General features: G+C 44.6%; 1 protein-coding gene across 4 annotated transcripts in view; it reads left to right on the top strand.

Moving 5' to 3' along the window:
• The first annotated feature begins 3591 nt into the window (after window positions 1–3591).
• Window positions 3592–20015, top strand: part of ANKRD44 (ankyrin repeat domain 44) — a 344812-nt gene continuing 328388 nt past the window's right edge. For all 4 annotated transcript variants that reach the window (XM_056111738.1, XM_056111735.1, XM_056111737.1 and 1 more), the window contains exon 1: window positions 3592–3689. In XM_056111738.1, coding sequence (XP_055967713.1) covers window positions 3663–3689 — 27 coding nt within the window. In that variant the 5' untranslated portion in view covers window positions 3592–3662. The remainder of the gene's footprint in view (window positions 3690–20015) is intronic.

Below are 20015 nucleotides of genomic sequence, written 5' to 3'. Positions count from 1 at the left end.
TGACTTCATCTTTTCTAACAGCTGCATAGTATTCCACTGTGTAGATGTACCAAAGTTTCTTTAACCAGTCATCTGTTCTCGGGCACCCGGGTTTTTTTCCCCCAAATTTTGGCTATTGTGAACAGTGCTGCAATGAACATATAATCACAGATGTCAATTTCTATTATACTGTTTTGCATCTCTGAGCTTGATGTTTTAAATATAGCAATCATTAACTCTTGATTGTAGTAGAGTAGAAATCTGCATCCTGTCTTCATTTTTCCAACCACATATAAAACAATTTTTGGTTCAAATGGAAAAAGGTGTATGCCACATCACTAGATGCAGACCAGGAGCCTGAGACTGTACTTATTTGCTGCAAGAAGGAAAGTACAGATAGAATCGTTGTCGTAGCTGGTTCACCATTTGATTAAGTTTACAATTCATAATTATTCTCTAAGATCCACCTGCCTTGCTCAATTCAAACAGATGGTTAAATGGGAATGTGGTTACTGCTCCTGCCTCATCTATGTCTTTTATGTTGGTTCCGATTTCTTCATCTCTTCATGGACCATGTATTGCTTTATTTATTTATTTATTTTTTATTTATTTATTTATTTATTTTTTTGCTTTCTGGGTCGCACTTGGCTATGCACAGGGGTTACTCCTGGCTCTGCACTCAGGAGTTACTCCTGGCGGTGCTCAGGGGGCCATGTGGGATTCTGGGAATGGAACCCGGGTCGGCTGCATGCAAGGCAAACGCCCTACCCACTGTGCTCTCTTTCCAGCCCCACGTATTGCTTTTTTAATTCTATACTGAGAGCAAGAGGATTCCAAAGGCTTATACCTTGTCTTTTCTACCACAATAATTGTGACACTGTGGTTCAGGGAAGAGCCTTGAAAATTCTGCCAGTTGGGGCAAATGACTTTTTGACATTCAAGAACTGAGACAATAACCTCAGAGTGGATTTGGCAAGTCTTGTGGACCCGTGGCAAAATACATGTAAGTGAAAAGACCATTTACCACCTGACTACCACAAGTTGGCCATGGTCTGGCTCTTCAGAAATTAGCATTAATTCAGGAAAACTATCTAGTAATCCCTGAAATATTGGGTATTTCTCTCTCCCCAGTGTATGGTGAACTAGTAAGTGACAGCTATTTTGGGGGGTCGCGCTTAGATGGAGATTAGTAGACTCCAGGGCCACATTGCCAGATTCTTCTTCAAGGGAACTGGCTAAAGGGCTCTGTCTATGTGATTAGTGGGAGTGTGGAAACCGGGTGAGAAGGTTGACTTTTAATTTTAATGGTTCAGTTAGCACACCTAGACTTTATGAAGTCTGCCCAGCAGTCCTAGGGCCACTCAGGGGAATCTTTATCACATGAAATCTGCCGGGTTCTTTGAAAGCCAAGTTTGTGGACCAAGGGAAGGTGTTTACTCTTGACCTCGACTCTAGCTCCGCTTTGCTCTTCATTGTGCTTCACAGGGCACTGCAGGGTACCCCAGGCTGCCCAGGGGTGCTCTCCCTTCCACTTTCCTACTTTCCTTCCTGCAATCTCAACTCTTCTCACTTTCTCACTTACCTGTCTGGTCCAATTCCTTTTTACTGAATCCCATCAGAAGCACACTCCTCCCCTTATGCCTTTGATCTCTTATCTCTGCTTGCAATTACATTCATTACTGGTGATGATGTAGCTTATGCTGGGCACCCCCATAGATCTTACCTTTTTTTTTATGTCCCTCACCCCTTTAATACTATATTTAGACAGTATCTGGTAAGTCCTCGGTACACAGTTATCAGGTATTTGCTGCAATTTCTGAAAATATCAATTGACTTTGATCATGACTATTACAACTGTATTTGTATCCCATGCTGTTTATTTATTTTCTAGGGGAAGGGACCACACCCGAAAACTCTGGGGTTGTTCTTGTCTCAGTTCAAGAATCGTTCCTGGCTCTGCGCTTAGGGACCACACGCAGTGCTAGGCAGTAAGCAAAACTGGGGTCTGCTGCATGCAAGGCAGTGACTTCATCACTTATAATATCTGGCCTCTCTCCTCTCTGTTAAAAGTATGGTAGATAGATTTTGAAAAAAAATGAGTGAATAAGTTAGATGGAAAAAAAAACCCTAAGAAAACCCGTTAACATTTTATTTTCCTTCTCAGCCTTTATCATCTTTATCATCTCCCCAATTCCAGTCCATTTTTACACCCTCCCCCTACCAAAAAAATAATACCAAGGTAAAGGTAAGGTAAAGGCCCTCCCGTTGATCGTCGATTTGCTCCAGCGGGCCCAGTAACATCTCCATTGGAGACTTTGTTGTTACTGTGTCTGGCATATCGAATACTCTCGGTAGCTTGCCGGGCTCTCCGAGAGGGGCAGAGGAATCGAACTCGGGTCGGCCATGTTGGCCGCTTGTAAGGCGAACGCCCTACCCGCTGTGCTATCGCTCCAGCCCTACAAAACATAAAACCCAACAAAAGAAAAAACAAAAGCCAGGGTGTTTAAATTTAACCATGGTGGTAGTGGCCGCTTGTGTGTGTGAGAGACTGGCTGTTAGGTAACAGGGCCAGAGTTACCCCCAACCACCCCAAGTATATCTCAGTAAAGAAAAAAAATCCCAGCAAATTCACACCGTCCCCCCCCCCCCCCCATTTCTGATTAAACAAAGAGCATCTGAATTACGGCCCTTGAGCAAGCTGGGGGAAATCTGGAGCGCTGGGGGTTATCTGATTTGGACCTGGGGTACAGGGGGGATGCAGTGGGTGCCACCCTGGAGCCCAGGTACCATCTGTGAGGTGGGCTCTGTGAGAGAGAGAGAGAGAGAGAGAGAGAGAGAGAGAGAGAGAGAGACTGGTTGTTAGGTAACAGGGCCAGAGTTCCCCCGAACCACCCCAAGTATCTCTCACTAAAGAAAAAAAAAATCCCAGCAAATCCACACCATCTCCCGCCCCCCACCATTTCTGATTAAACAAAGAGCATCCGAATTACGGCCCTTGAGCAAGCTGGGGGAAATCTGGAGCGCTGGGGGTTATCTGATTTGGACCTGGGGTACAGGGGGGATGCAGTGGGTGCCACCCTGGGGCCCAGGTACCATCTGTGGGGTGGTCTGTGTGTGTGTGTGTGTGTGTGTGTGTGTGTGTGTGTGTGTACGGGGTGGGGAGGGGGTGCGTCTGAGCTGCAGCCTTTCTCGGCCCCCGCCCGGGGTGTGGTGTGTCTGCTCGGGCTCGCGGTGAGCGCGTGCGGGCCGGGCCGAGGCGCGCGAGGCCGAGGGGCGCCTCGAACCCGGCACGCCGGCTGGCCGGCTGGCCGGCCGGCCGGGGGCGCTCGCTAGTGGGCGGCGCGGCGGCGTGCAGGTGCGGAGAGCGGGCGGCGGGCGGCAGGAGGCAGCGTCGGGCCGGCGGCGGCGGTGATGTCAGTGGCGGCCGGGCTGGCAGCAGCCCGTACTTCCTGTGGAGCGGCGGGCGGGCCGGGCTGCACACACACCCCGCTCGCCAGTGGCAGCCTCTCGGCGGGCGGCGGCCGAGCAGGGGGAGGGCTGTCAAATTCGGGAGCCAGATTCCGACCCCCTCCACCCCCCAACCCCCCCAGCGCGCCCCCCGTTCCCCACAGCCCTTCCCGCTTCCCCGGCGCCCGGCGTGACATCTGCGGACCGCTGCCCTGGATGCGGGGAGCGGCGGAAGAATGGCCGTGCTCAAACTCACCGACCAGGTAGGGGGCGGCGGCGGCGCCGGCGGGGCAGGGGTGCGGCGCCGGGCTGTTTACTCCGGGCCGCGGGAGGGGTGTGCGCGGCCGGCCGCGCCGTCCGTCCCCGCCCCGGGCCGTCGGAACTGCGCCCGCGGCAGGGGAAGGGGCGGGCGACCCGGGGGAGGGGAGGCTCGCGGGGTTCCTCGGCCAGCCGCCGCGGGCCGGGCCGGGCCGGGGGGTCGGGGCTCGGGGGCGGGGTTGGGGAGGGGGTGGCGCGGGATGACGGAGGATGGAGGGGAGCAGGGATCGCTGCCGGGGACCCTTCCCCCAGGCCTAGCCCGAAACCGACCCAGACCCCGCGCTGTCTCTCTCCGTTTGACATGACATCTTGACTTCCTCTTCGTAGCCGAGAGGCTCTGCTCTGTGTGTGTGTGTGTGTGTGTGTGTGTGTGTGTGTGTGTGTCTGTGTGTGTGTCTGTGTGTGTGTGCCTGGTGCGCGCGGGGGATCCTTGGAGAGATGGGCTGGGCTCCGTCTCTCCCTGGAGGCGGTGCAGTCGGCGCCGTGGGGGCTCCCCTCCGCCGCCGTGGGTCACCCTCGGTTGCTCCCCATCAGCTTTGTTGCCTTCGCGGCTGAGACCCCCTCGCGGGGCGGTGGCGAAGTCCCGGTGAGCAGAGAGCGTTTTTTTTTTTCTTTTTTATCCCCCCAATCGGTTGACAGTCCTTGCTGCAGGTCTCGGGAGTGAAAACACCCCACCTTTGTGCACTCGGCTGATCCGAGGACCTCGACATGGGCGCGCAACCAAGTTGCAGGACAGAACTCTCTTTGCAGCTCCTTCCACGGTGAAAAGGAAGCAGCTTCCCCACCCCCCACCCCCGCCCCCGCTGTTTATTCCTGGTAAAATAAACCTGTGTTTGGGACCCGGTAAGGCCATCTTCAGTTTGACACAGGCGGACAAACTTGCCAGCCCTTGGTATGAAGCTGCTCAAAACTTCTCTTGCAGCTGGTTCCTGGCAGTCACTAATTAGTATCCAAGCAGCATATCCTGAGACTTAAATGCAAGCAATCACAATGATTTGTAGTGAATTGCTCTCCTGCTTTGAGACGTAGTTTTTAAATTTGTTTTCCTTAAGTATTTAACTTTTTTGGGGGGGGGGTTGGGGTGGGAGTGTTAGGAAGAGATCATAATTAAAAATCATGTTATCACTAAACTTAGCAGGAGGAGCAGCTGGTAATTGTGATGAATCTACTGTTCCCATGGGTTCCAGGGCATTTAAAAGTGTGTGTAAATTGATATTAGGATGCCCCCTCCCCCTTTCGCGCTCACAGACGTCACCAACTGTTAGACATTTGCTTATTTTAAGTCTTCCAGTTTATGTCTGCCTTGGTCTTGCCCTGATAACAGCACAGTGTTATTATACTTGTGTGTTAATTTCTAAATTTTCAAAGTAGAAAGAAACTTGCTAATAGTCATTATTATTGCCTCCATAAGAACTTTCAGATAGAATTTTGACATTGAAAGGAATACTAAGCATGGTCTTAGCCCAAGCCCTTATTTCTGAAATGAAGGAATAGGTGTGGAGACACAAAGCATCTTCCTCAGGGACCACAGTGATGGGCCTTGAGAGTCGAAACTATCTCTTGTCTCCTGCCTTCCAGGCTCTATGCTTTTTTTGCCAGAAGTTGCGCCTTCATCTTTGTATTAGATGTCTTGAAGAGGTGAGAAGTAAGTAGTCTCTTCTCAATCAAGATCAACACTAGCGAAAAGTTTATCATTTGTCTTAGAAAGTTATTCTTCAGTACTTCTCAGACCAGGACAACAGGGGATGTTTCTCTTTTAAGATGGGAACACATTATCTCAACCTTCTTTCCCTTGCTCCCCAACCATCTGCCACCTGCTAGTGCCGTGGAGAAAGGAAGACTCAGTGGCCTTCATTTGGGTTCATCTGACGGATAAAAGGGAGTTCAAGAAGTTTAAAGTTCAAGCATTTAAAACCACCAGTTCGTCTCGCAGCAGAGTCTGTCCGAGGCAGGCTGGTGGGGAGGTGGTCTGGGCGGGGTGGGGTGGGGCAGAGTGAGCAACAGTGGTTTCCGTGCGGCTTCAGGTCCAGGAAGCATGTGTGGTCTTCCTTGCCTTATATAGTCTTACCTTTTCAGTTTAAAACGAAATTCTTAGCAGCCCGTTCGTAACCTTACCACAAACTTAAAAAACTGTTGGCTTAACCCCCTTCCACAGGAGTTTTGTACTGTCATGGTGGGGAGAGAGCCAAGCTGCCTGGCCTATGCAGTTTGCAAGAGTGTCTAACTCTTCAGTCCTTTGTAGCACAGTCACTGAATTCCTTCCTCATCATTTTCGTGCTCAGTTTGTGACTTGAATCTTGATTTGTTGTTGTTGTTGTTGTTGTTCTGAGTTTTGAGCTGGAGGAGAGGCGTCTGCTGTTGATAACCTGAATCACACGAACTGTCTAATGTTTATCTTTCAATGTGGCTGAGAGCTCCTGCCTGGCCCACTGCAGCCAATGCAGGAGGAGCATCTGGGTTGATGGAAGAGACCCTGGGCCCTTACTGACATCTCATCTCAGTCATGCAAGAAGGAAAACCCCTCTCCTTTGTGATTGGGAGAGTAAAAAAGAAAGGAGGAAGGGAGAGGCAAGTGTGATTTTCAGTTTTTATTCCCCCTTACTATGAAAAGGAACTGGGAACTATTGCTACAAACAAACAAACTTGGCATTTAGCACTTCTGCATTTATAACTGGGTCCTTTCTGTTTTCCTCTTAACACATCTGTTTTGCTTACAGTGTTAGGGAGACTTTTTATCCTGGGTTGCCAAGGATGCAGGGGTTTCTTAGGGCAAGGGACTTTCCTGTGCATACACTAGAAAGATTCTAGGGTAACCAGGATTAGTTGTTTCCTCTTGGCAGTACAGAACACATATAGACACAGGGTTGGGGAGATAGTAAAGGTGGTAGGTGCTTGCCTGGCCTGACCCAGGTTCAATCCTGGGTACTCCATATAGTTTCCTGAGCACCCCCAAGCAGCATCTCCAGGAGAGATCCCTGAGCATCACTGGGTGTGTCTCAGAAACCAAAACAAACAATCTCTATACCTGTCCTTACACTCACCTCCTACTTACACTCACCCACTAATAATAGAATAATATAATTAGTTCCTTAAATATGGACATTAGGAGGTTTCTTTGGTAAAGGGAAGGATCTTTAAATTTGGGGGAAAAGATTATATGACATACAGATGTAATTAATCTGTTTTGGCCGAAGATAGTTATATCCCTCTGTGTTTTGATATCAAATATTTGTGGGGAGGACTCTTTTTGTCAAACCTTTTAAACCTTTTTCACTTGTGATACATTTTTGTCCCCCCGGAAATGGAACATGTGCAGGCATGGCCAGAAACAACTGTTCATTTTGCGGTTGATTTTGAATTAATTTTTGATCATTGATTGTTCAGCCACCTTTTTCTGTTGCCAAATTTTTTACATCATGGGACCTTAGAGCATTGCAATGATTGTGTGTGGTCATATCTGACTTTTAAGTGTGTGGTCCTATGGTTAGCCTGATCCCCCCCTCCCCAACCTCCCAATTCCCTTTAATTATGCAGTTAGCTGTTAAGTTCTATTGGGCCTTTAGCACCTTCACAGTTCTTATCTGAATTTGCTGGTGACAGTCAATGCCACACTACCTCACAGATAGCCTGGAGACAAACTGTTTCAGCAGGTGGCTCTTTTTGGAGCTTCCTGCCTAGAGGCCTTCTGGTTTGGTGTCCCTTTGCCAAGTCCTAGCTCACACTTAGTCACTCACCTCTTTGCCAAAGGCAGTGGCTGCCAGTTGTGATGGTGGCAAGAAACCTGGCATCCTGTAACTTGGAAAGCAGGATTTCTAACCCCTTGTGGAGGAACTGGGGCATGCTGCAGAATCATTGAGCCACCCTTCCCCTTGATCACTCCCTAGATCAGTGGCCCTGTGGTAAGCACCACCCTCTTGACCTGCCTGCATCAATGAAGAAGGTTAAAGAGTCTTTATTCCTGGGGCTCTTCTCTGGTTGTTTTGGGGTATAATCATTATAGTCTGGTTGTTATAGGGTTGGGGTCGCGGAGTGTGTGCACTTGAGGTTTGGAGTTCCATGGCAGAGATGTACTGACTTTGTTTTTTGTCCCTTACTATGTGATGGGCATTCACAGTGAATCACCTTCCTAATCCTCACAACCCACCCCAGGAGGTAGGTGGATTTCCATTTTATAGATGAGAAAACAGGAATAGAGTGGCTAATTGGCTTGTTCAAGGTCATACACCCAGTAAATGATCCTACCCGGGCCATCTGATTGCACAGGCGCGGCTCTCATTACAGTGCCGTCCTTTCAGAGTGTGGATGCCGGACACTGGGAGACCTACGCTGATTTATCCAGAAGCCACTGGGAGATCGGCACTCCACATGCCCCCACCTGGGCCCATTAGGTGGGGTGTTGGAGATGTTGGGTGGGGCATAGAGGGTGCAAGCAGATCCTGTTCATCTTCACTGCTCCATTCCATCGAGTGGTTCTAGTTGGTAGCTTGGTGATTTTTTTTCCTCGTCACTATTTTTTAAGAGAAAGGAAGAAACTTAAATTGTGCATGTGTGGAGAGTCTAATGCAGATAGGGCAAAAGAGGGCATAGATGTTTGAGAGCGAGATTTGGATAGGCATCAGGGTTTAAAGAAGAGAAGAAGGAGACTCACATGACAAGGAGTTGACTCATATGACAAATTATGTTTGCCTTACCTTACAAATAGGGCTTATTTCTGTAAAAACAAACAAACAAACAAACAAACAAATTTTAAAAAACCCAAAACCCAATTCTGGGTAATAACACCAGTTTTAATGCCTTTAGATAGTTCATCTCAGAAGTTCAGTTGTTGGTCGTGTTCTGTTTCACAAACCAGGTCATTGTCGAAATCCCATAAAACTAGATAAGCAGCAGCAACAACAAAAATTCAGATAGTAAAACCATCGGAAGTCTCTGTATTTAGAACTAACTTTTGACTATTTTTTTTTTTAATATCACAATCCAGCAATACTCAGGGGTTTCTTTGGACCCTGTGCTCAGGGGTTGTTGAATCCTGGGCCTCCCTGTTCTCGAGCTGCCTCTCTAGTCCACCTCTTAACATTTTGATGTTTCCTTCTGGTCGTCTTTTTTTTTTTCTTTCTTTTTGGGTCACAGCCCGCAATGTTTATGGGTTACTTCTGGCTCTGCACTCAGGAATCACTCCTTTAGGTGCTCGGGGGGACCATATGGGATGCTGGGAATCGAACCTGGGTCTGCTGCATGTAAGGCATGTGCTATAACTCCATCCCCTTCTAGTCTTCTGTCTGGATAGCTAGGCACTGCACTGCACTGTACTGTCTTCCTGTTTTTCATCAATTTTCTTGAGCGGGCACCAGTAACGTCTCCATTGTGAGACTTGTTACTGTTTTGGGCATATCGAATATGCCACAAGGAGCTTGCCAGGCTCTGTCATATGGGCGGGATATTCTTGGTAGCTTGCTGGGCTCTCCGAGAGGGGCAGAGGAATCGAACTCGGGTTGGCCATGTGCAAGGCAAACGCCCTGCCCTACTGTGCTATCACTCCAGCCCCTTCTAGTCTTCTGTTTGGATAGCTAGGTTAAAAAAAAAATTAACTTTACATGTGTATCTTCTTCTTGAGCACAGAACCAGTATTTGTGTTTTTCAACCTCTTCTGAAACTTGGCGACCTGTTTCCTTCCTGTGGCCCCTCTGTGCTACGAGTTGACTCTCTAGTCTTGTGCTGTGCTCCCCATTTATGCATTTTAATCTGTGGTTCCTTTGGAATATCCTCGATGTCTGTAGTGGGTCACGTGAGAAACACTAGGCTAGACCAATGATGTTTCCAAATAAACTGATTTTGTGCTTTCCTTAAATAAAGGATTATCTGTCCTAGTTTGAACCCAGCAGTGGCACATAAGGTCTAGCTTGGGGTTAATTGAAAACTTTTTTTAAAAAAAAGATTTCAACTTTTACTTCCTCTTTTACTCTAAACAGAGAGTAAGTATAAACTTAAAAAAACAGACATACTTGTTTATGCTAGAAACATTCTTTTAAAAGATTACATTTCAACATATAATGGGAATTTTTTTATTTTTAAACTTTTTCTTTTTGGGCGTAGGAGTGGGGTCAGTGGGTTGGAAGGGGAGTTTTGGGCCATATCTGGTGCTGCTCAGGTCTTACTTCTGGCTGTACATGCAGGGACTATTCCTGGGGATGTTTGGAGGACTGTTATGTGGTGCTGGGATCAAACCTGAATCAGCTGTGTACAAGGAAAGAGCCCTTATTCACTGTACTGTCTCTTTGGCCCTTTAAAACTTCAATAATTCTTTTTTTTTTTTTGGTTTTGTTTTCAGATCACACCTGGCAGTACTTAGGAGACTATATGTGGTAACAGGGATTGAACCGGGGTCCAAGGTATACAAGTGCCTTCTTGCCCTGTACTCTCTCTCTGGCTCTTGTAATGTGAAATTTTCTTTTTGAGGGGGGCACACTCAGCGGTGCTTAGGAATTACTCTTGGCAGTGTTGGGTTAATCTCAGAAATGGGATAATCTTTCAGAAGTTGGAGTTCTTATATGGGGATGCAGGGATCTAACCTGGGTCGGCCATGTGCAAGGCCAACACCTCACCCACTGTACTAGCTCTCCAGCCTCCTTCAGTGTGATTTTTTTTTTAGACTAAAGTCTATCATGAAGTATCTTAAAAAGAAGCAGTTACTACAGAGATCTGATAAGCGTTTGTTTTTTTAACTTGGGTAAGCTATGTGTCTCCTTTTATTTTCCTCAAAGAAATTCTATATTGAAGGTCAACATACAAAAGAGAATGGATAGGGGCTGGAGCGTTAGTACAGTGGGTAGGGCATTTGCCTTGCACATGGCCGACCCGGGTTTGATTCCCAGCATCCCATATGGTCCCCTGAGCACTGCCAGGAGTAATTCCTGAGTGCAAAGCCAGAAGTAACCCCTGTACATCGCTGGGTATGACCCAAAAAAAAGCCCCCCCCCCAAAAAAAGGAATGGATGATGGGAGTATTTGGAAACTGAAAGATTATTTGGGTTTAGTATTATTTGAAAGTCCCTTTGTATGAGAAAAATTCCTAGTGACTAGCTCAGTCTCTTTTCCCTGACACATGATGCATTAAAAATAAATGAAATAAGTAAATATTATAAATGTTTTTAGATAATTAGGATTTAAATTGGGATGACCATATGAATTTTTTCCAAACAGGAACACTTTTGAGATTGAGAACTGTTACTATTATATTCTATTAATAAAACTAATATTAATCCTAGTAGTACTTCTGTTAAGCTGGAAGCAATTATGAATGAGGATGATCCCAGGTAAACATGTCACTGAAAATGGATGGCATTTACTCACCTTTGGCTTGACAAGTAGCAGTGAACTAGTTTGACTAGTTGACAAATCACTCCTATGCAAGCCATCTTTATATTGGAGCTGGTATTATAGAGATTGTTTTATGACCTCATGCAAGTCCAGATTTGGAAAATGGTCTCTACCAGTGTCAGTTCTGAAATGGAATAATCTCTCAGAAGTTGGGGCTCTTGCAGCTGAAGATGGGGAAACACAAGGACTATCAATATCTGCAGTGGGTCTCTAATAAGGGGGAGGAGCATATACATTAGTCAAACCTAAGCAAGTCAAATGAACCTTTGTGGGCCTCAGGTTCCTCTTCGAAATGAAGATGTTGGACCAGATGCCTTTCTAGGTACCTGGACTCCACCCTTTCCTCTGTGACTCAGCTTCTGTATTGGAGGGGCATGCATGCTCTTTGCATTGTCTTGCTCTTGTCTTCTTCACAGATATCATCATGGAGGGTATAATTGAAGATGAACTTCAATTTTAGCTCTCTAACAAAATAAGTTAAGTTCAGGTTTTAGAAGAGGGTTTTAATGAATGTCAATGATTCAGGAACTGTATCCTGCTGTGTGCCTCCCTTTCTGAAACTTTTTAATTTTACTGATGATCGCTTTCACTAATGATTTCTTTTCTTTTTAATTTTTTTTTAAAATTGAATCACCTTGAGATACAGCACAAAGCTTTCTTAATATGGTTTCAGTCATATAATGTTTCAACACCTAAATCTTCTCTACCAGTGGACATTTTCTACCATCAATATCCCCTTATCCCTCCTGCCAACCCCCCCACCCCACCCCCTAGCCTGCCTCTATGATAGGCCTTCCTCCCCCTCCTCCTCCTCCTCCTCCTCCTCCCCCTCCTCCCCCTCCTCCTCTTCCTCCTCCCTCCTCCTCCTCCTCCTCCTCCTCCTCCTCTTCTTCTTCTTCTTCTTCTTCTTCTTCTTCTTCTTCTTCTTCTTCTTCTTCTTCTTCTTCTTCTTCTTCTTCTTCCTCTTCCTCTTCCTCTTCCTCTTCTTCTTACTTTTCCTCTCTCTCTATTTCTCTCTCTCTCTCCTTTTGGGCATTATGGTTTGCAATACAGATACTGAGAGGCCATCATGTTTGTTCCTTTACCCACTTTCAGCACACATTTCCCATCCAGAGTGATCCCTTCCAACCACCTGTGTCATAATTGTTCCTTTTCTATCCCAACTGCCCTCCCTCAGCTCTTGAGGCAGGCTTCCAACTGTGGACCAATCCTCCTGGCCTTTGTTTCTATTGACCTTGGGTACACTAAGGATTTCCTTACTGTCATCACTAATATTCGATTTATTTTCTGTCCCATCAGAGATTGGAACAGAAAGTATGTTCTTTTATCAGTGTTTGTGTGTGTGAAAAAGTTAGTAGCCCAGGAAGTTAAAATGAATGGTTCCTGGTTCTAATTCTTAACTTAGGTATTCATTTCTCTGAAGGATAATTTCATTTGTCTTCTTTCAGTTTTGAAAACTGAAAATGTGTCTAGTACTCTTAATTGAACCAAGTGAATATGCAGTTCATTTTGGGCCTGTTTTAAACTTTACTAAGATTATACTTGTATTTTTTGTATTTTTAAAATTAAAAAAACAATCTTGTATCCCTTGGCTCTTTGTGTGTTTGTAATCCTCTCATGCCTACCCCATGACTCATAATTATCCTACTGTAACTTTCTAAGGTATTTCTAATACCAGGAGACCATTGTGCCCAAGGGAGCCTCCAGAGCTACTGGAGAAATGAGTAGAAACAGTTGAGAACTAGGCTTGCAAAATTTAATCACAGTTCTAACCTGTCTCTAAAGGTTTCAATACTGAATAGCTTTTATTTTGCTTCAGTTTGCTTTGTAAAATGAACTAGACTGGGAACCCCAAGATTTAGTGGTTACTCATGGTTTCTTTCCAAATGGTGTGAGGCTTCAGGCACATTTTGGTCTTAGTTTTTATTTGTAAAATAGGAGTGGGTAGATGGAGAGTTTTCTAAAATTTTTTCTTTTTCTTTTTTTTTCCTTGGAGGCACAACTGGCAATACTTAGGGCTTACTCTTAGCTCTGCATTCTGGGATCACTTCTTCAGGGCTTGGTGAACCATATTGGGTGCTGGGAATCAAATCTGGTTGGTAGTATGCAAGGCAAACACCTTGCCTGCTGTAATTTCTCTTTGGCCCCTCTAAAATTTTTCTTTCTTCCTTTTTTCCCTTTTCTTTCTTTCTTTTTTTTGGGGGGGGGGCACACGAATGCTTAAGGGATATTCCTGGCTCTGCACGCAGAGATCACTCTTGGCAGTGCTCAGAGGACCATAGGGGATGTTGGGGATTGAACCTTCATTGGCCATATGCAAGACAAGTATTCTACCCACTTTCCAGTCCTTGGATCCTCTAAAAATGTTCAAGTCTTAAAGTTATAGGAGGTCACCTTCTTCTCAAGTCCAAGAATCGGGCTTGGAAAGATTCCTGCTTTTCATTGAATTTCTGATTTTTTCTTCCAGGTATGGTGGTAGTTGCTCTAGCATGTCTTTTAGGACAGGAGCTTGGTTTTGGGGACCCTGAACCCTAGGGGCTGTCTCAGTATGGTCCTTTGAGACTCTCCTTGTGCCTTCTGCAGACCTGTGTATGGCTTCTGTGAGTAGGGCTGGAGGAGAGAGATGGCTTTCTCACCAGTTCAGCTTCACTGATCACCCTGCTTCTCCCGGTGACAGCCCTGTTTGATTAGACCCCTCTAAGCTATGGGACTAACATGTCTATTTCCAAATAGTTGGGTCAGAAGTTGTGCTATCAGAATTGACCAAAAACTTTGTTGAGGTGGGAATCCTACCGCAACAAGCAGTCTTTGTGCAAGGAGCTATGCTCTGTCTGTGGAGGAACTTGTTTAGGGATTTAAGATTGGCAAGTGAAGAGAAAGTTGAGAAGTGAGGACAGGAAAAGTATAATACAGAGAAGCTGGGTAAAATTCACATCAGCTTGGGGCTGGAGAGATAGCACAGCAGGTAGGGCATTTGCCTTGCATGCGGCCGACCTGGGCTCGATTCCCAGCATCCCATGTGGTCCCCTGAGCACCGCCAGTAGTAACTCCTGAGTGCAGAGCCAGGAGTAATCCCTGTGCATTGCCGGGTATGACCCAAAAAGCAAAAAAAAAAAAAAAAAAAAAAGCAAAAAATTCACATCAGCTGCTTTAGAGCAACTGAGTAATTATTATCAACCAGTCATCTTCAGAAACTGTGTGTGTGTGTGTGTGTGTGTGTGTGTGTTTATGAATATTTGTCCATCCTGTGCTCCAGAGGTGGGCAAGATGGCGTACTCAGCTTTCAGAAAGAAAATATTGCAGGATTAGAGAGATATAGTACAGAGATTAAGATGAGTGCCTTGCATATAGCCAAACCCTGTTTAGTCCTCAGAATTGCCCATATATAGCCCTGAGTATTGCCAAGCGTACCCACACCCCCTGCCTCTGCTCCAATAAGAGAAAAATATTAGAATTTGGATTTCTTTTAAAAAGATATTTATTAAATAATATATAATAGATTAGCATCTATCTATATAATCTTTTTACTCTTTCTACTTTTTATGCCTGGCCAAATAAACTGGATTCAGACAGCTTCTGTAATGATTATGCTCTGTAGTTCTAATGTACATTTGATGACTATAATTAAATATACCGTATTGTTGGGCTGAAGAATAGCACAGTGGGCAGGGCGTTTGCCTTGCACATGGCTGACCCGGGCCAACCAGGGTTCGATTCCTTGATTCCTCTGCCCCTCTCAGAGAGCCCAGTAAGCTACTGAGAATATCGCGCCCACATGGCAAAGCCTGGAAAGCTCCCTGTGACGTATTTGATATGCCAAAAACAGTAACAACAAGTCTCACAAGGGAGATGTTACTGGTGCTTCCTTGAGCAAATCGAGGATAGTGCTAACCATATTGTTCAAATGCAAAAAAAAAAATGGTGGGTTTCTGTCTTGTCTTTTTTATCCAACTGGGCCCTAAGTTCTACTCTCAATAGAGCCATAGGCTTGATGAGACTCAGGTCAGGCTGATTGGCTACTCAAAGACCTCTCCTCTCACACAAAGTAAAAATCAAAAGTGTCGATTGGGGCCGGGGATGTGGCTCACTAGTAGAATACTTGTCTGGGTTCTGTCCTGAACACCAAAAATAAAGTAAAAGAAACTGAAGGCCGGGGAGATAGCACAGGGGAGAGGGTACATGCTTTGTACCTGCAGAGCCCACTTTGATGTCCAACACCAAGTAGGCCCCCCCTCCCCATCCCCAGCAACACTGTGGTGACTTTGGTGGTCCCTGCATGGCACCGCCTCCTATCATTGGCCTCTAGTATTGGACCATCTGGCTCAGCTTGCCGATTATCACCAGGAATAGCTTCATAGGGCCCCTTAGAGTTGCCTGGTAGCCCCCTGCCTCCCTAGTCACTATGAACAATTTTATAAATTTGGGATAGCAATTACACGTGCTCTCCTGGTTCTCCAGATGAATAAGTTTATGAATTAGTTGAAGTCATTCTTTCCATTTGTTGAAAAGCCACAATCTTTAAAAAATTAATTTGAATTTCACTTTTTTAAAAAAAAGTATGTTTTAACTTAAAAAATTTCCTAAACTAGAGGCTGGGTTGTAGTTCAACGATAGAACACTCGCCTTGCATTCTTAAGGCCTTGGATTCTACCCCCAACTGCAAAGTAAAACAAAAAAGGGCAAAATTTAGTGTGGGAAAGATACAAATTAATGGGGGCATACATAGATTTTTGGTTTTTGGGGAGGTTGGTCAGCACTGACAGTAAGACAGCATGTAGTAAGTCCACAAATGCTTGTTTAGTGAATGGAAGGGCCAGGGAGGTGACATGGTGGCAGAGCACTTGCCTTTCATGTGTGAGACCCTATTCCAGTTCCCAGTGCCATAAAAAATCAAAAAAAAATTTAAAAATGAGGGAGCTGAAGTGAGTAAGGTGCTTACTTTGAATTTGGACAAAAGAGGTTCAATCTTTGGCTTTCCATATGGTCCCCTGAGCACCGCATGAGTGCAGAGCCAGGAGTAACCCCTGAGCACAGCTGGGTTTGACCTCAAAAATTAAAAAAATAAAAAGACAAAATGAGAGTAAAATTTCTATGCTATCAAAAGTAAAGAATGTCATATCTTTTTAAATCAAGAAGCTGGACATAGAATTGAGATGAAGAGGCAAGACAGTTTTCTTGCTTTAGTTGTTTCATCTTAACAGCATCTCTGTGATAGAGTGACTGTTCTGCCATTTCACAGATAAGGAAAACAAGAACTGTTTATCATGACATTTTATTCACATGACTGGGACTCACATCCGGCCAAAATTGACTCTAGGTGTGAGGTTTTAGCCCTTAGTTTCTGTTTTCCTAACACAGGTGCAGTGTCCCAAGAGGCTACTTTTTTCTTAGAGCTTCAGGTGGTGGTAGAGATGCCTTGGATACTGGGCATGCAGTTTATTGACTGCACATAGCAGGTGAAACAGTTACTGAACCAGGTATAGGGTACATTTTGGGGTTCTGATTAGGAACTCTAGGAGTCCAGAGAAGGGCAGTTATTAGGAATGACTTCCATAGAGAGTTCACTTGATCATTGAGGGCTCCATGGTGTGGGGGTGGAATTCCAGCCATGGGAATGAGGCATCATGCACTGACGGATAATCCAAGAGTTGTGAATTTCCCAAAGCATGGTCTTCATGTTAGTTAGGAGAAAGGAAAAGACAGATCTATTCAACATGCATATTTGGTCAGAGAGGTATTTATTAGCAACTCAAGTACAGTTTATTACTTGACTTGGGATAGCATTTACACATGCTCTCCTGGAGGAATAGATAAATTAGTTTATGAATTAGTTAAAGTCATTCTTTCCATTTGTTGAAAAGTCACAATCTTTAAAAAATTAATTTGAATTTCACTTTCTTAAAAAAAGTATAAGGTAAAGGGCTACCTTAGGGCTCCATCTGTTTCATGATAGTTTCTATTCCAATAGAACCATACATTGTTTCTTGTAATGGTGACACTGGGTTTCTGGGCAAACATGTAGCCTATAGAGGATGAATTTTAGCAAAAGAGGCTGAAAGTTGTTCATGGAACACATCTTTGATGAAATAATTTAGGTCTGGAGATGGCTTGCTTTTGACCAGTTTGAGTCAAACCCTGTGTTTTTTTTTGGGGGGGGGGGCGGGGAGTACTACTCTGGCTCAGTGCTCAAGAGTTATTTCCTGTTGTGCTTGGTGGACGATGTTGTGCTGGGGCTTGACCCTGCATACAGAGCATGAGTTTCAGGCATTTGAACTATCTCCCTGCTCTCCTCTCTCTGCTTTTCTTGTTGTTTCTTTGTGGACCACACCCAGTGTTACTCAGGGGTTACTCTTGGCTTTGTACCTGGGAATTACTCCTAGTGGTACTTGGGGGACCATATGGATGCCAGCGATTGAACATAGGTTGGCTGTATGCAAGGCAAATGCCCTATCTGTTGTATTATCACTCTGGTCCCTCCCTAGCCCTTTTATTTATTCTTTTTTTTCTTTATTTTTTTTTTTTTGATTTGTGAGTTCACACCCAGCGATGCTGAGGGGTTACTCCTGGCTTTGCACTCAGGAATTACTCCTGGTGGTGCTTGGGGAACCATATGGGATGCTGGGAAATGAACCCAGGTCGGCTGCATGCAAGGTAAACGCCCTACCCGCTGTACTATCACTCCGGCCCCTTCTCCCTAGCCCTTTTAAACTTAAAAAAAAAAATTAAAAAAAATACCAGTTGTCAAATGGTGCTGGAAAATGTACACTGGTGGAGGAATGGGTGTTGGAATACTGTATAACTGAAACTTTGTAAGGGTCTATCTCACAGTGATTGAATTGAAAAGAAAAAAAAACAGCAAAACAACTTGTGGTAAAAGTCTACAGAGGGAAAATAATCCAATGACTTAAAAATATCAGTTGCAGGAAAAGTAAAACAGAAAATATTCAGGTTAAATTAGTATTAAGTCACATGTAAACTATTTGTAGTGAATAGATTTGGAATTGGATTAAAACAAAATAAAAAAATATCCTTATACTTCTATGAGGTGTTTGGGGGAAAATTTGATGATTGTAGATATTTGATGGTTTAAAGTATGAATAAAGCATACAGATTATGTTGAAAGTCCTTATTTACAAAATAAGAAAACGGGGAGAGAGAGAGTGAGTGTGTGTGTGTGTGAGAGAGAAAGAGAGCGAGTGTGTGTGTGTGTGTGTGTGCGGCTATGAGTGGGGGGGGGGAGAGAGAGAGAGAGAGAGAGAGAGAGAGAGAGAGAGAGAGAGAAGAAAAGTGCCTGCCATAGAGGCAGGTAGGCAGGTGTGTGTGGGGGTGAGGGTGGGGTGGCGGTAGAGAGGGAAAATGCGCGACACTGGTGGTGGGATATGTCACTGGTAAAGGGACAGGTGTTGGAACATTGTATGACTGAAACCCAATCATGGTCAACTTTGTAACTGTGTACCTCTCTGTGATTCAATAAAAAAAATAATTAAAAACCAAAACCTAATCAAGAAAACAACACCACAAACCCAGGCACCTCGACTTTAGTGAGTCAGTCTTTATGGAAACTATTTCTCATCCTTTTGACTTTTTCTTGCTCTCTGTGTGTCCCTTCTGAGCTTTTTCACATGAGAGAATGTCACCAGTAGGTTATTTTTAAGAATTTTTTTATTTTATAAAATAGTTCACAATATTTGATTACATTTAATATTCAAACATCAATACCACCGCCATTACACCTTCCCACCACCATATTTCAGGTGTTTTCATCCCAAACCCCAATCCCTGCTCCAAAGCAGAACTGAAATGATGTAATATTTCCCTCTAAGGTACTGGTTGCCTCCTACTTTGAACCCCATGAAGTGTGGTGCGATATTCTTGGAGTATGGGTAGGGGTAGGGTGTGTTCTATGAAGTGTCATGCAGTCCAGGAAAAGGTTCACTTGTGGGTGAGGCTCAGCCCGAGCATGTGGAGAGTGGCCGTGTGCAGGGCAGGTTTTCGGCTGTGGGGGTTGGGTCCCTTGGGGCTGGGAGGCGTCTCACTCAGCCCCCTCTGGGGTGCACCAGTAGGTTATTGAAACCCTTTTTGATTCTTTGTTAGGAATGCCTGGGATTCTGTTTTTTTTTCTGCTTAAAGAAGTACACTTCTGAGTAATTTGTGAGGTTCAACCATCTATGGATTTAGAGTAAGTGACCTCATAACTCAGTTTAGAAATTTCATCATCTGCCTTTAATTCACATCTGGATTTGACTTATCCTAGCAAAATATTTCTGTGTTCAGGATCTCCAGAGAAATTTAAATATTAGCATGGGCAAACATTCTTATATTAATTCTTTCTACTTAACTGTGTTGTTTCATAAGCCATCAAAGTGTTAGCAAGTGTTAAATTTATTTATTTATATTTGTTTATTTTTTGCCTCCCAAACTGTAGTCAGAGGTTTGGTGGCTGTTCCTGGAGATTCTTAGCCAACTTGACTGGTGGTTTAGTGCTAGGACAGTGCTGGGGGCCTCCTTTATTCTTACAAGTATGAAAACCCTCCTTTTTAATGGAGTCCAGATTTAAGAATAGACTGCAAGCTTGAGAATAGCCAACTGCAGCTTGAGTAAATGATACTGTCACAAGTAATTTAGAAGCTATATGACAAAGGTTTTAGACCTGTTGGAAACTCAGTATGATTAGTCAGAAGCCCAGGAAGCAAATGCAGTATTTGGTTGCTGATGCTCCTTTTCTTAGCAGCTGGAAGAAACAAGAAACAGCCCTCTTTCACAAAGAATCATCTACTAAGTTTGCAGGGTACTCTCTCTTTCTTTCTTTCTTTCTTTCTTTCTTTCTTTCTTTCTTTCTTTCTTTCTTTCTTTCTTTCTGCCTATATATATATGTATATATATATATATATTGT

Source organism: Sorex fumeus, unplaced genomic scaffold (assembly GCF_029834395.1).
Source record: "Sorex fumeus unplaced genomic scaffold, SorFum_2.1 ptg000014l, whole genome shotgun sequence".
Lineage (NCBI taxonomy): Eukaryota > Metazoa > Chordata > Mammalia > Eulipotyphla > Soricidae > Sorex > Sorex fumeus.
The sequence above is the reverse complement of the archived record's forward strand: the minus strand, read 5'-3'. Positions and strand labels throughout refer to the sequence as shown.